Raw genomic sequence first — 14,305 nt, 5'->3', positions numbered from 1 at the left:
TGAAAATGTGCTGGGCCATTCTATGGTTGATAATAAATTTTTTCATTTTCTTCCGTCTTTTGTATGATGGACCAATCGATTTATAGTCATGGTCCTTCATCTTAATAATACAATGCATCGTGGCGTTTAATGTGTGAACCAAACACCCTAACTAAAATATTTTGGGGTGCATATCCTCAATGATTTTTCTTGGTTTCTTCAATTAGCAACATTATCAGTGATGACTTGAATGACATTGCACAAGCCAATCCCTTGAATGGTTTTAATTAAGTGTTCAGCAATTTTAATGCCAGTCTTGTAACAATATGAATGGTCATGGGCTGAAAGGAAAAACTAAATATTTATCAACGGTTCGCTCTTAACATTTGTCCAACCATCAGATATAATGGATACCCATATTTGGTCCATTCATTTTTGAATTGTCCCAGAGCACTATTGATTTTGGCTATTTCCCTGTCAAGTCCCATAGTTTTGCTTTTGTCATACCCGATGCTTTTGTATCCTTTAGGGGCACCATTGGCTTGTACATTCCATGCCAATAGGGTAAGTGAAGAACAATGAATGGTATGGCACATGCATAGAGTAACCTGAAATTTTTTGCATCCACATCATCTCTAAAACCTTGATTTAGGAAATCTGATTTTGTTATACATCTTGAATGCATAGGCAAGGATCCACTAGCATGGGGGGATGGGGATCGTCCACTGAACATTTATGTGAGCTTGAGGTTTCAAATTGAACCCTTGATTTTTTGGATTTATTTTGGGCGGTTTTCTATTCCTTCATGTCTTTATTTCTATCATTCATTGGCACATGCTCACTGGTTTTGAGTTTTGACTCTTATAGTCTTACCTTCATCCCATGGCATAATCCCACATAGATCGTTTCTCCCAATATAAGAACTTGCGTAAGTTTTATGATAATGGGGGCATATAAATTTGTGTTTCCAACCCTTTCACATACTTCCACAAGGGTGTTGAAGTCTCTTTGGGTTTTTTTCCACTATCTCTATTATTTTCATGATCATGATCATCATCCGCTTCCATTTCTGTGTATGTGCTTCCTGCTTATAGTTTTTCCTCATCATCATTGGTATTTTGGCTTCCCAACTCCACCATCATATTAAAAAATGGAACGAGAAGGATAAACCACATTGACATACCTATCAAGCTCATTGAATCTTGAGAATAACTTCCTGCCTGCAATAGAATGACGGAGAAGGAGAAATGGTAAAAAATAGAAGAGAACATTGAAGAATTCAGCATAGCAAATATAAATGGAAAAAAAAAAAAACTAAAAACAAACAAGAATGGGCTTTAGAGCATACCTCTTCAGCTCTCCAACGGTGGTTGAATGTAACTATGGTTGCATTCAGTCTCCCTTCAAAGTTTTCACAAATCTGCTCTTCAACAACTTGCAAGCAGCCCACTCAAAATCCTAACAAAGATGAGTGAAATGAAAAGTAGAACGAGAGCAAATGGATTGAGTGACTGTTTTTGTTTACCAAGGAACCCTAGCCATGCTTAAACCTATCTTTTGGAACCTTGTCTTGGTTCCCTCAAGCAAAAATAAAACCCTCATTTCCACCCTCATGAGTGGATCACTTAGGGAGTGTTTGGGGATTGTTTTTTAGGTTCTCAAGAGCATTCTAGGAATGCCTAGGGAGCGATGCCCCTTGAGTTCTCATTGAATGCTCTGTTTGGTCAAGAAGTGAGTTTATTTGAGAGGGAGCCCAATTTGCCTCAAAAAATGTGTGTCTATGCTTTTCTACTTGAGAAAGCATACTGCTACAATCTGAAAGTTCATACATTGATATTTGTGGTCGGAGTGGTCTAGAAAAACATGCCCTACATCTAGAAATCTATGTCCAATTTGCCTCAAAATGTGTATCCTGTTTGTTACTTGAATTTCATGTTGTTTCTCAGCAATTTTTCTATGTTTTAGCTCAAAATGGCACCTGAAACCTTGATTTTTTTTTGTGTTGTAGATGCCTAGAAATCAAATGCCTGTCAGTCATGTAATGTGTGCCTTTGGCTGTGTTTTTTCAAACTTTCGTTGGATTTGTCCTGAAATTTGTGCTCGATTCTACTTTTTATCTCCTTAAATAAATTTGTACTATTTGACTTTCAAACATGGGCACAATTAATTTATAAAAAACCCATTTTTTTCAATAAATTAAGTCTACTTATCTGACGTGTTTAGGTTAATTTGTCTTTGTCACACGATCCTGCTTCTGCCTCCAATCTATTGAATGTATGCCTCAATCTTCATCCTTATTTGGTGTTATGTGTATTCAGAATCCCTTGGCTCCTCATATTTCACCATGTCTCTTGGATGACTCTTCTTTTGTAGCTCTGATTCCATATCAGAATTACACTTATCCATAATTGTAGAATGCAAAGATGCAGATAGGAGAGAGAAAGATTCAATGCGATCGATTCATTAGTCATATGTATATGAAACATTACACAACCTAATGAAGGGGACACAACTTATGCAGCCCCTCCAACACCCGCCCACTAACATACCATTTAATTAACGTTTAATGATTGTAGGTTAATCTCATTACATCACAACTTTATTGCATCATAAAGTGATTTTGTAATATGAAGTATTCCAAACTGGCAAATAAGTTGAGCTATAAATGACCATTTTTAAGTATCTACCGTAACATTGGCCATGTTCACCGTGCAATTAATCTTGTAGGTTGCTAATTTTGATGGAAATAAAGTTTCTTTGATAAAACTTTTGGTATGAAATAAGAGTGTAAACTATGTTGGACAGAATATCTTTGATAAAACTTCTGGGATGAAATAAGAGTGTAAACTATGTTTGGACAGAATATGAGTTGATGTTTGTACAAGTAGGGTTTGTCTTCTCCTTGAGGCATGTAGAAATCCAATAGTGGGCTTTAACCGTCTACCATCTCACATGAGAGGTGATTTGGGCATTACCCTTTTTTTGGATCATGCCCTTACTGATGTGAGTTTTCCAAGCTAAAGATGTAAAAATGAGCACCAAGTAAACACCAACTTATAGTGGATACCTAAGTCTCATCAACTCAAATAAATCATCATTTTCTTTCTTGGGATATACTTTATCAGTGCTACACAACTTAATCGATTTAGTGGGAATTGACCTAATTTGGACCTTTGGTTCAATTCATTGTCGACTTAGCTGGTGACTTAGTTTGACTCAGCCAATTAAGAGCTTAGTTATATGACTAGCTAAGTTACAGCCAATTCCAGTGAGCCTTGTGTCATGCACTTCCTAATGTGGGGCCATACCACAAAAAACATCAAAAGTATTCAAGAAAACTTTGAATGTTTAAGAAAACGGAAGTCTATTTTACCTTGTCATAAGCCTCCATTGTCTCATTTATTAGTTATTGTTTGCATTTGGACATTCTTGAGGGACCAATGTATGATAATGACGATGACTCATGAATCATCTTTTATAACTAAGTATTTTAGTTTTATTATTTAGATTAGAGATTGATGAATTTTGAAGCCATTTAGAGCCTCATTTTTGTATCCATCATGACACAGTCTATCATAAAATTTATTTTACTTTACAGTCTATCATAAAATTGATTAGAAAATTTATTTTATTTATCTCAAAACTTTTAAGTTATGAATCTCAAAATGATTTTCCTATTTGCACATACACACATAGAAATGGTAAAGTTGTGTATCTGGTCTCGAATTGTCTATGTTTTCATTGTTATGTATGAATTTATATTTTATTTTTTGAATTAAATTTTGAATATTTTATGTATTTTTAAAATTTTCAAGTCAATTTTGAGTTTTGTGGCCATGTCTGAGTTGGTTCCCGCTCTATGGGTCCCATTCATGCAACGTTGCACTCTATTATTGAACACTAATACAATAATGTGATTTATTTTTGAAATGTTTTTGTCATATCAATGCATTAACTATTTAGTTTCTTTATATATTTGCTAAGAGTGAACCTTATGGGATTTAGTGATATATACATTACTTGTGTCTGCTAAACATTGACTGGAAAGTATATCTGGGAATATTAATTAATTTACTAATTCTGTACAAGGAAATGCTTTGCTTTTTTGATTCTATATTTTGCAAGATAAAGTGATTAAACAAAGGGAAAGACCTATAAATTTGGAAAGAATACCCAAAAACCCACAGAAAAACCTTGAAAAGAGGCAACATATGTGGAAAAGGGAAACTAGTTAGTGGTTGAAAAAATGGGACTACTTGACAAAATATCCAAAAAGCAAGGGAACATCAGAAACACATCTACTGTTTTTCATAATTTACATGGGAGAAAAGGATAGAAGGCAACTGAAAATAAAGAGGTTTTATGTGGAGAACATAGGCATTTTTTTTAATTATTATTGATAGGAAGTTGCTATTTTATTAGAAGTCCATAGAAAAACTAAAACAAATATGGATGTGGAAAAATAAGATTCATTTTCTATCATGTATGTAGTGATGTATTGGAATTTCAGTGTTTTTTGGATAGGCTTAAATTGTGGTTTGAAATGGGTTTCATGTGCAGGACCATAATGGAAATAAAATGATCAATGAATATGTTCGCGAATGTAAAATTGGAACAGGAAGCTATGGAAAAGTGGTATGTGAAGCCTTTCTTCTGTGCATTATTTCTCTTTTCCTCGGAGATATACTTATTCTATATGGGTACGATTCTAACGGTGTTGTGTCCCAATGCCAAACAGGTACTTCATAGGAATTCAAAAGATGGGAAGCGTTATGCCATCAAAGTATGCATCATTTCCATTTCCATTTTCAAAGTCTCAAACTCAGAATAACAGAACTTCTTTCATATATCTTTTCATTTTTGTGCCTTTAATATTTCGTTTAGGGAAAGTTTGTCTCTTATTTGGAAAAGCCTAGATTTTGTTATAAAATAATACTGAAAGTGGATAAAAGGAGCTTTATTTTTTACTAATCTAAGTAGTAAAGGAGGTTGAATCATATGTTATATCATATCTTTGTGCTAATAAAAGTTGCACCCATACATCTGATATATCATATTGCTTAGAATAAAAAATATGGGATACAAAAATGAAATTACATCATTTTTGAATAATTGGAATAAGGTGCAGTACTGAGATTTTTGTAAAATTGAGCTGGATTATTATTATGACCCTTTATTTTGTTCTAAGAATGGCATGTTTCGTATGAAATACTATTGCTGTGATTCATTAAAGTAATATAAAGGCGAGTTTAAATAATTACTAAAGTTCATTTTGATAGAAAATATATGCAATAGAAAGTTGGAGGATTAATTAGCTTGTTGCTTTATGTTAGAATAACATATGAACACCATATATAAACATGTTAAATTAAAATGAATCTTTCTAGCAGTGCCATGATAAGGGATTCAAATCTGCGTAGGTTAGATTGTGCTAAATTTAAAGAATAATAAAAGCAACATGCATATATGTATTTTTTTTTTTTTTTAAAATTAAATCTTAGGTTTACTTAATAAACAAAAGTAGTATATCTTTTTTACAGTGTTCCATGGGGATGCATCCCCTAGGGTGGGGGGCATGCTCCCCACGTTTTCCATGCTCCCAAGACATGGGGAAGCTTGGGGAAACATTTCCCCACATCCTCATTTTGGGGAAACTTGGAGAAATGCAGGGTGAAATGTTCCACAATGTGGGGTGCTTGTGGGTTTCATCTCGAAAAAAGGTCTGGGACTCTATCAAGAGCACCAAACCTTCTATGTAACTCGATGTTTGTGGCATTGATTGTTGAACTCCTCTGTTATGGGTTGACCTTAGTAAAAATGTACCAGTCACTCCAAAAGCATCTTGATTTGACATGTTAAGCTTTTTATTAAAATGCTTAGAGGGTGATTGATGTTGAGGACTCTAATATAGGAAATGATTTTGATGATATGGTGGTATTCGTTGTAGCATGATTTTTTTGGATTATAGAGGCCATCTAGAGCCTTTATGTTGATGCTTTTTTGGTTCAAAGATGGATTGCACTTAGTGCTCTTTTGGTTAATATGCACCCTTGCTATATATATGAGAAACTTTGCATATTTGTGTCTAATGGTTTGGATTCATATAGATGTGCATGAATATTTATGTATTTTTTGGTCGACTGTTTGTTGGTTTGGTTCTCGATTTTGGGGTCGTCTAGTTTGATGCAATGTTATTAGAACCGAACCGGTGATCGAATTCAAAAACCTTGTGGACCGTGAACGGGTTGGAACCGGTAAAAAACCGGGAAAAAACTGGTTTACCAAAAACACATAAAATATTCATATTTTAAAGAAAAACATATATATTCATGTGCATCCATATGAATCCAAGCCATTTATACACAAATATGCAAAAGTTCTCATTTACATAGCTTGTAAGGGTGCACATAACCAAAATAGCATCGAGTGCAATCCATCTATGAACCAAAAATTCATCAACAAATAGGCTCTAGATGGCCTCTAGCATCCAAAAAAAATCATGTTACAACAAATGATATCATGTTAGGCATTTTAAGATAGAAAAAACGTAGCATGTCATGTCAAGATTTTGTTTGAGCGATCAATACATTTTTAGTAGAGTCATGATAGAGGAGTTCGACAACCAATGCCACTAATATCAAAGTACATATAGGGCTTGGTGCTCTTTATTAAGTACTAGTTCCATACCCTCGTACATGACAAAATCCAAAGGAAAAGTTGGAACCCCCCAATCTTGAAATCTCGAAAAACTGTCAAGTCTGCTGGATTTTGAGTGAAATCTAAAATTCTACTTTCTCCATATGAAATCCAATGAGGTTGGAACCACTCTCAAACATCTTGAGTCATTTCATGGTAATGTTAAAATTTAAATAAAATGATGAAAATGAAAATTTAAGGAAAATGTCACTTTTAATTTAAGAATTTAACATTACCATGAATTGCATAGCAATACTAGGGCCATAGGTTTGATTATTAGACTGAGGGCCATAAGCTTGAATATTAGGCTGTAGGAATTTACAGGGTAAGTTCCTCAGATAGAACATCAAAGGACACCGCTCACACACAGATCACAGATCAATACACCAGTATTATTGACGTGGTTAAAACCCTCAAAGAGGGAAACAGTCCACGGCCTGAGCCAACGCGGCCACTTTAGGCAATTTATCAATAAAAGAATGAAAATTTACATAAGCTTCTCTCATGAACAGTTACCCTACAAATGACCCTCCATGCTCTTTAAATAGAGATCATGGACCAATCAGGTGTTAAGCCATGGATCAAGTGTCGGTAATACTGAGGAGAGAATGAATCGTTGGATCACTACATATCGTGATCGTCGGATTGTAAGTTACAAAAGTACATAGTAAAGAAACACACTTTACATAACTCTACACTAGACCAAGTTATACTTAACTATTTCCTATGTGTCGGAATATCCTAACATCCCCCCTTAAGAACAACTTGGGATAGGATTGAAGGATTTACAAATATGACACAATAGGAGAAGGAAGGAGGCACTAGAACCTATCCCCCCTTAGTGACAACTTCCTGAACTCCAACCATAAATCGAAGTTTAATGAACTTCGCCTCTGTGAGAGCCTTTGTGAAGATGTCTGCAACTTGATCATCTGTTGAACAATATTGCACTTCAAGAACATGGTCATGAATGAGCTTTCTGATGAAGTGCATGTGCAGTTCAATGTGTTTGTTGCGCTGATGTTGCACTGGATCTTTGCATAGTTGAATGGCACTTTGATTATCACACCAAAGTGTAGTCGGATGCTGCTGCTGAAAGCCAAACTCTGATAGGATCTGACGAAGCCACATGGCTTCCTTACTAGCTTCTACGGCACCACGATACTCTGCTTTTGCTGAAGAAAGAGAAATGGCACTTTGTTTCTTGCAAGCTCATGTAATAGGTCCTGAACCAAGAGTGAACACATAACCTGTAGTAGACTTCCGATCATCAGGGTCACCAGCCCAATCGAAATCAGTGAAACCAACCAATAGAGGAGATGCTTCTACACTGTAATGAATCCCAAACTGAACTGTACCTCGAACATAACGAAGTATTCTTTTAGCTGCTTTCTAATGACTTTCATGTGGGTTTTGCATAAACCAAGCAATAAGGCCAACAACAAAGGAAAGGTCAGGACGAGTATGGGTCAGATACAAAAGTTTTCCTATAAGTTGATGGTATAAGGTAGCATCAACTTTAGGGGAAGTACAAGTGACTAAAAGTTTGGCTCCAAACTGAAAGGGAGCAAGGGTTGGCTTATAGTCTTCCTTGTGAAAATGGCGTAGAAGATCACAAGCATGCTTGGACTGGGAAAGGGAAATACCTTCCTTGGATTGCAAGACTTGAAGACCAAGAAAAGAATGCAAGTGTCCTAAGTCTGCCATTTCAAAATTCTTTTTAAGGCTGGACTTCACATGGTTTATAAGGTTGGGATCATTACCAGTAAGGATAAGATCATCAACATAAAGAACAAGAATGATAAGAGACTTGCCCACTTTCTTGGTGTAGACAATATTGTCAGAATGACACCTAGAAAAGCCAGTTTCTAAAAGAAAGCTATCCATTTTGGCATACCAAGCCCGAGGGGCTTGCTTGAGACCATAAAGGGATTTCGTAAGCTGACATACAAGGCTGGAGTCTGTTTGTATAAAGCCAGTAGGTGGTTCCATATAGATTTTTTCATGCAAGTCCCCACGCAGGAAGGCAGATTTAACATCCATCTGATGGACTTCCCATTTGAAAGAGGCAGCAAGGGAAAGAACAAGATGGATAGAGTTCATTTTGGCGACAGGGGAGAAGGTTTCAATATAGTCAATGCCTTCAACTTGTGAAAAACCCTTAGTAATAAGACGAGCTTTATGTTTATCAACTTTTCCATCTGGTCCATAGTTGGTTCTATAAACCCATTTGCATCTAACAAGTTTCGTCCCTTTGGAGGAGGAACAAGATCCCATGTATCATTTGCCAATAATGAACGATATTCTTCATTCATCACTGTGTCCCAATTTGGATGGCTTGAAGCTTCTGCAAAGGTGTCAGGATCATAATTCGCTATAGCTTGAGCCAGTAAAGAAGAGGCTCTATTGAACTGAGAACTTGTACGTCGCTGATCTGTAGGATCACCGACAAGAGCACCTGCTGCATCCTGAGTAGCATGAACCCATTTTAGAAGCTGAGAAGCTGAAGGAGGATCCTGAGAAGGTGGGGGAGGATTGTTATCCTCGCTGTCATCCTCTGAAGAAGAAATATTTTCAGAAGTAGAAGGGATAGAGAGAGGTGGCACATCTGCTGAACTAGGCTCGTACACCAATATATTTTCAGCAAACTTTACATCTCTTCTAATGATAACATTTTTGGACTTAAGTGGAATAAGTCTATATCATTTGACTTCTTTAGAATATCCAACAAAAATACATTTTTCACTCTTAGGTTCTAAAGCTTTATGTTTCTCATCTGGAATATGGGTCCATGCTTCACTTCTAAAAACACGAAAGTGACTTACATCCGGTTTAATTGAGCTTCATGCTTCTTCTGGAGTGATATTCTTTAAAACCTTAGTAGGAGTGCGATTTACTATGTAATTTGCACATTTAATTGGTTCTGCCCAAAAATTAAGAATAAGTCCTTTAGATTGAAGCATACAATTAGCCATTTCCTTTAAGATGCGATTCTTCCTTTCAGCTACACCATTTTGTTGTGGAGTATATGGAATAGTATGTTGCATTTGAATTCCATTCTCAGTGCAAAAGTTGATGAATTGTTAACATATTCTCCACCATTATTAGATCTTAGCTTAAGAATTTGATGTCCAGATTGTTTTTCAACAAAGGCCTTAAAGGCCAAGAACATGTTAAATACTTCACTCTTGAGTTTTAAGAAGTATACCCAAGTGTGTCTGGAGAAATCATCAATGAAAGTTAAGAAATACTTGTAGCCAGAGAATGAAACAACTGGAAGTGGACCACATAAATCACTATGCACAAGCTGTAAAGGGGCTGAGGCATGCCAAGAGGCACGTTTTTCAAAACTATCCCGATGATGTTTTCCGAGTACACATCCGGAATAGACACCATCTCTGCAAGATACCATTGGAAGACTTGTCACCATATTTTATTTACATAGATTCTGAAGGGAGCGATAGTTTAAGTGACCAAATTGCTCATGCGAAAGTTTGCTCACTTCATCATTATGAGCAACAAATACCGAGGGAAGATTTGATGACCCAAAGTTGTTAAACCTATACAACCTTGTATAATCATCAGCAATGCCATTAGCTAAAATTTGTCTAGGATCTCTTAAGTCCTTAATTACAACATCGTGAGGTGAAAATTCAACGATTTTACCTTCCCCTGAATGAGTTATCTGATATACAGATAGAAAGTTGCAGGATAAGCTTGGAACACATAATACATCATTAAATTGACCATTGTCTAGATGAACAATTCCAGTCCCTACAACACTAAGAGATCTATCATCACCAACATATATATTTTTGGTGTTACAATCATTTAAAGAGAAAACATGGTTTTGTTTTTGGCCATGTGATAAGAAGCTCCAGAATCAATGAGCCACTCATGAGAATGAGAAGAAGATACATTTAATGCATAACCAGACCGAGATGCTTGACAACCACATGCAGAAAGTGCTATTCCTGAAGATGAAGTTGTTGAAGAGTGCTCCAAATGGATGTTATGCTTCTTCATTGCTGCTTCCAAGGCTTCCATCTTTTTAAAGCATTTGGATTCTAAGTGGCCATCTCGATTACAAAAGTGGCAATGTCTATCAGTCTTCTTCCCTTTGTTTTTATTTGCCTTATCATTTTGTTGAAATGATTTTCCATTTTGAGGCTGAAATTGCTTAGGATCCTTGTTTGGTTTAGGACCATTCTTTTTAGGATACTGCTTCTTAGGATTCTTTGAATTTGGTTGCTGCTGGGCGTTTAAGGCTTTCTTAGAAGAGCTTCCAAGATTAAGAAGACCAAGATATAAGAGCTTTTCTTGTTCTCTTATTAAAGAATCATGAAAGGCATCAAAAGAGGGGGACTTGTAGTCTTGTCCTTGAGAAATAAAGGCTTCTCTAGTAGAATGGAAGGTGGAAACAAATGCAGAGTATGCTGGGCCCAACTTAGTAAGAATGAAATAGATAAGGCTACCATCTTCTTTCTTAACCTTAACACCTTCCAAGAGAAGTCTAAGGGTCTTGAACATGGACAAAAAATCTTCAATGGAAGAAAAATTATTGGGGTCCAATGTAAGCAACTCATTTTCGAGTTGATGGGCTCTAATTTAATTTTTAATTCCAAAAACTTTAGTGAGCTGTTTCATTGCTTCATTAAGAGTATCAAGTTCTGTGATATGGAATCTAAAGTCTGGAGAAATAGACATCCTTATCAACCCACGTGCTTGATCTTGTCTATTTTCCCATTTGGCTGCCTTATTTTCATCTTGAGGTTTGGTTTCCTGGCCTGAGGCTATTCTGTAAAGACCTTTACTTCTAAGTAAATCCACAATGCAGGACGCCATTGGAAGTAGTTGGTGCTGTCAAGAATAACTTGGCATGGAATTTCCATTTTAACAGAAACTGAAGCTGTAGATGCTGAAACTAAGTGTTCCAATGGAAATATCTCGAAAAATTAGGCTGATTAAAAAAAACGGCTCTGAAAATGGCTTCCGGATGAAATAGTTATGGCTTTTTGAAAAAAAGTTGTTGAAGATGCCGACGAAGTGTGTCAATGTGCGGAAATGAATGATAATGTTATATTTAAAAAAAATCTGCCCCCTTTCCAAACTTAATCTAATTAGTTCACTTTGAAAAAAAATATGTGACTCACTTTTATAAATAAGTGAAAGTCACTTTTACAATGGTACTTTATGATCTACCCACTAAATTGTAACTTAAATAAAAGATAAAGGGACTTTAGAATTATAAGTGACTCACTTTTTATAACGGGTGAGAACACTTTTACATAAAGTAACTTTAAAACATAAGTTACATGTGCTTTTTGAAAAAGTAACTCAACAAAAAGGAAGACTTGAACTCGAGACCTCTATTCTCATAAAGTAACTTTGGACCAAGTGAGCTAGTTTAAAAGGTTAGTAATTTTTGGAAAAGAGGAAGGGTTTTTTTTTTTAGTCACTAAAGCTTTGTGGTGCGTGCTTATTTGAAAAAGCTATATTTTGCCTACAAAACAAAAACCACAAAACCCAACATGGACATACAAAAAAAGCAAACCTTACGGCTTGAAGTTAGTTTTAGCTGTAAACTAAATATTTTCCTCACTGTTTCTGGTTTTTCGAGATGGAAGGGTTTTTTTTAGTCACTAAAGCTTTGGGGTGTGTGCTTATTTGAAAAAGCTATTTTTTGCCTACAAAACAAAAACCACAAAACCCAACATGGACATACAAAAAAAACAAATCTTATGGCTTGAAGTTAGTTTTAGCCGGAAACTAAATATTTTCCTCACTGTTTCTGGTTTTTCGAGATCACACTAAGGCGCGATGGAAAAGAGCATACGCATGAGAAAAATCCTTCCTTTCTGTTTCTCTGTTGCCCAAATCGCACAGAGTCGCAGGGCAAAGAGCACACGCAGAATTGAAATGTGTAGATCCAGTAATAAAAAACCGAGAGCTAAATAAACCGAAATAAATAGAGAAATAAATAGCTAGAACTACAAATAAAGACTGTATACCTCCAAATCTCAAAAATGACGTAGCTAGGGCTATCAGAAACCTTTTCGCGTGAAACAAAAGGGGTTTCTCACGAGAATAGATGCTCCTAACACAATAGAGCAGTGCTCTTGGCCCGAAAGCAGTCAGAAACAGTAGATCTAGGAAACGACAGTCGGATACAGTTGTACCGGTTTCAAATTTGGATCTTGAATGGATGCGGCGCTCAAATTGCTCCAATACCATGTAGGAATTTACAGGGTAAGTTCCTCAGATAGAACACCAAAGGACACCGTTCACACACAGATCACAGATCAATACACCAGTGTTCTTGATGTGGTTAAAACCCTCAAAGAGAGAAACAGTGCATGACCTGAGCCAACACGACCACTTCAGACAATTTATTAATAAAAGAATGAAAATTTACATAAGCTTCTCTCATGAATGGTTACCCTACAAATGACCCACCATGCTTTTTAAATAGAGATCATGGACCAATCGGGTGTTAAGCCACGAATCAAGTGTCGGTAATACCGAGGAGAGAATGAACCGTCACATCACTACATATCATGACCGTCGGATTGTAAGTTACAAAAGTACATAGTAAAGAAACACACTTTACCTAACTCTACACTAGACCAAGTTATACTTAACTATTTCCTATGTGTCAGAATATCCTAACATAGGCTAGCCTAGGGGGAGTAAGAAGTGAGCCAACTAACTAAAAAAAAGCAAAATTTTTCTGCATGGAACAGGTCCCGAACCGACCAGTTCAGTACCGAATCGGCCTATTCCGGTTCAGACTGGTTTTGGTCCAAAAACGACTGGTTCCACCGGTTCTGATAACACTTCTTCGGTGACCAGTCTAGTTTTGATAACAATTGTTCATTTTTAGTATTTTTGAGTTTGAGTAATTTCAATTTACTATTCCAGTGTTTAGACTTTAGTATCTACTATTTTGCTTAGTATTAATCAGATTCTAGAATAATGAAGGATTTAAATCAATGTAGATTCTGGAATGACAAATGTTGAATTTAAGTCAATGTAAACAATATTTTACTATTTCTATTTCATAGAATCATTTATGATTTATGAATCAATGTATTTCGTTATTGAATCTGAATTTGAATCATATTTATATGCTCCCCTTATGGGGGAGGGGGTGCCCAAACATCCCCCTTTTGGGAAAACATGTTCGCCACCATGGGGAAATGTTTCCCGATGTATTTCCCCGGGAACCCTCTGGTCCTAGGAGCATGTGGGGGATGCGTCCCTGTGGAACACTAGTTTCAACTCTGTTTCAACGCTGTTACAAATATGAAATTAGGATTTTCAACACTGTTTTTTGGACAACTATTTTTTTAGGTTTTTTAACCCTTAATTTCACCAGTGCATGCCTACTTGGTGTTATGAATGTAAATAATTGATAATTAATAGTTAACAATGATTAGTATACTGAGAAGGAATGTCTCAAAAGACAACATTGTTCATGAAGGGTTACATACCTAGGTATATATATGGGACCCTCGATTGTAATTAAATCATATTCTCATCATACATTTTATATATATACTTCTATCCTCAATGGACATCTTCATATTCAAGTGTTTTGCATTAATTAAATTGTGAGTACGAACCTTGT

General features: G+C 35.9%; 1 protein-coding gene across 1 annotated transcript in view; it reads left to right on the top strand.

Annotated features, from left to right (window-relative positions):
• The window catches only part of LOC149226655 (serine/threonine-protein kinase GRIK1-like), a 145,324-nt gene that overhangs the window by 33,345 nt on the left and 97,674 nt on the right, over nt 1-14,305 (top strand). The window contains exons 3-4 of the mRNA XM_089377545.1: nt 4,540-4,614; nt 4,718-4,762. Coding sequence (XP_089233671.1) covers nt 4,540-4,614; nt 4,718-4,762 — 120 coding nt within the window. The remainder of the gene's footprint in view (nt 1-4,539; nt 4,615-4,717; nt 4,763-14,305) is intronic.

Source organism: Pinus tabuliformis, chromosome J, assembly GCF_031772625.1.
Source record: "Pinus tabuliformis cultivar Carrire ecotype Pingquan chromosome J, CPIR1, whole genome shotgun sequence".
Classification (NCBI taxonomy): Eukaryota; Viridiplantae; Streptophyta; class Pinopsida; order Pinales; family Pinaceae; genus Pinus; species Pinus tabuliformis.
This window is presented reverse-complemented; position numbering and strand designations above follow the sequence as displayed.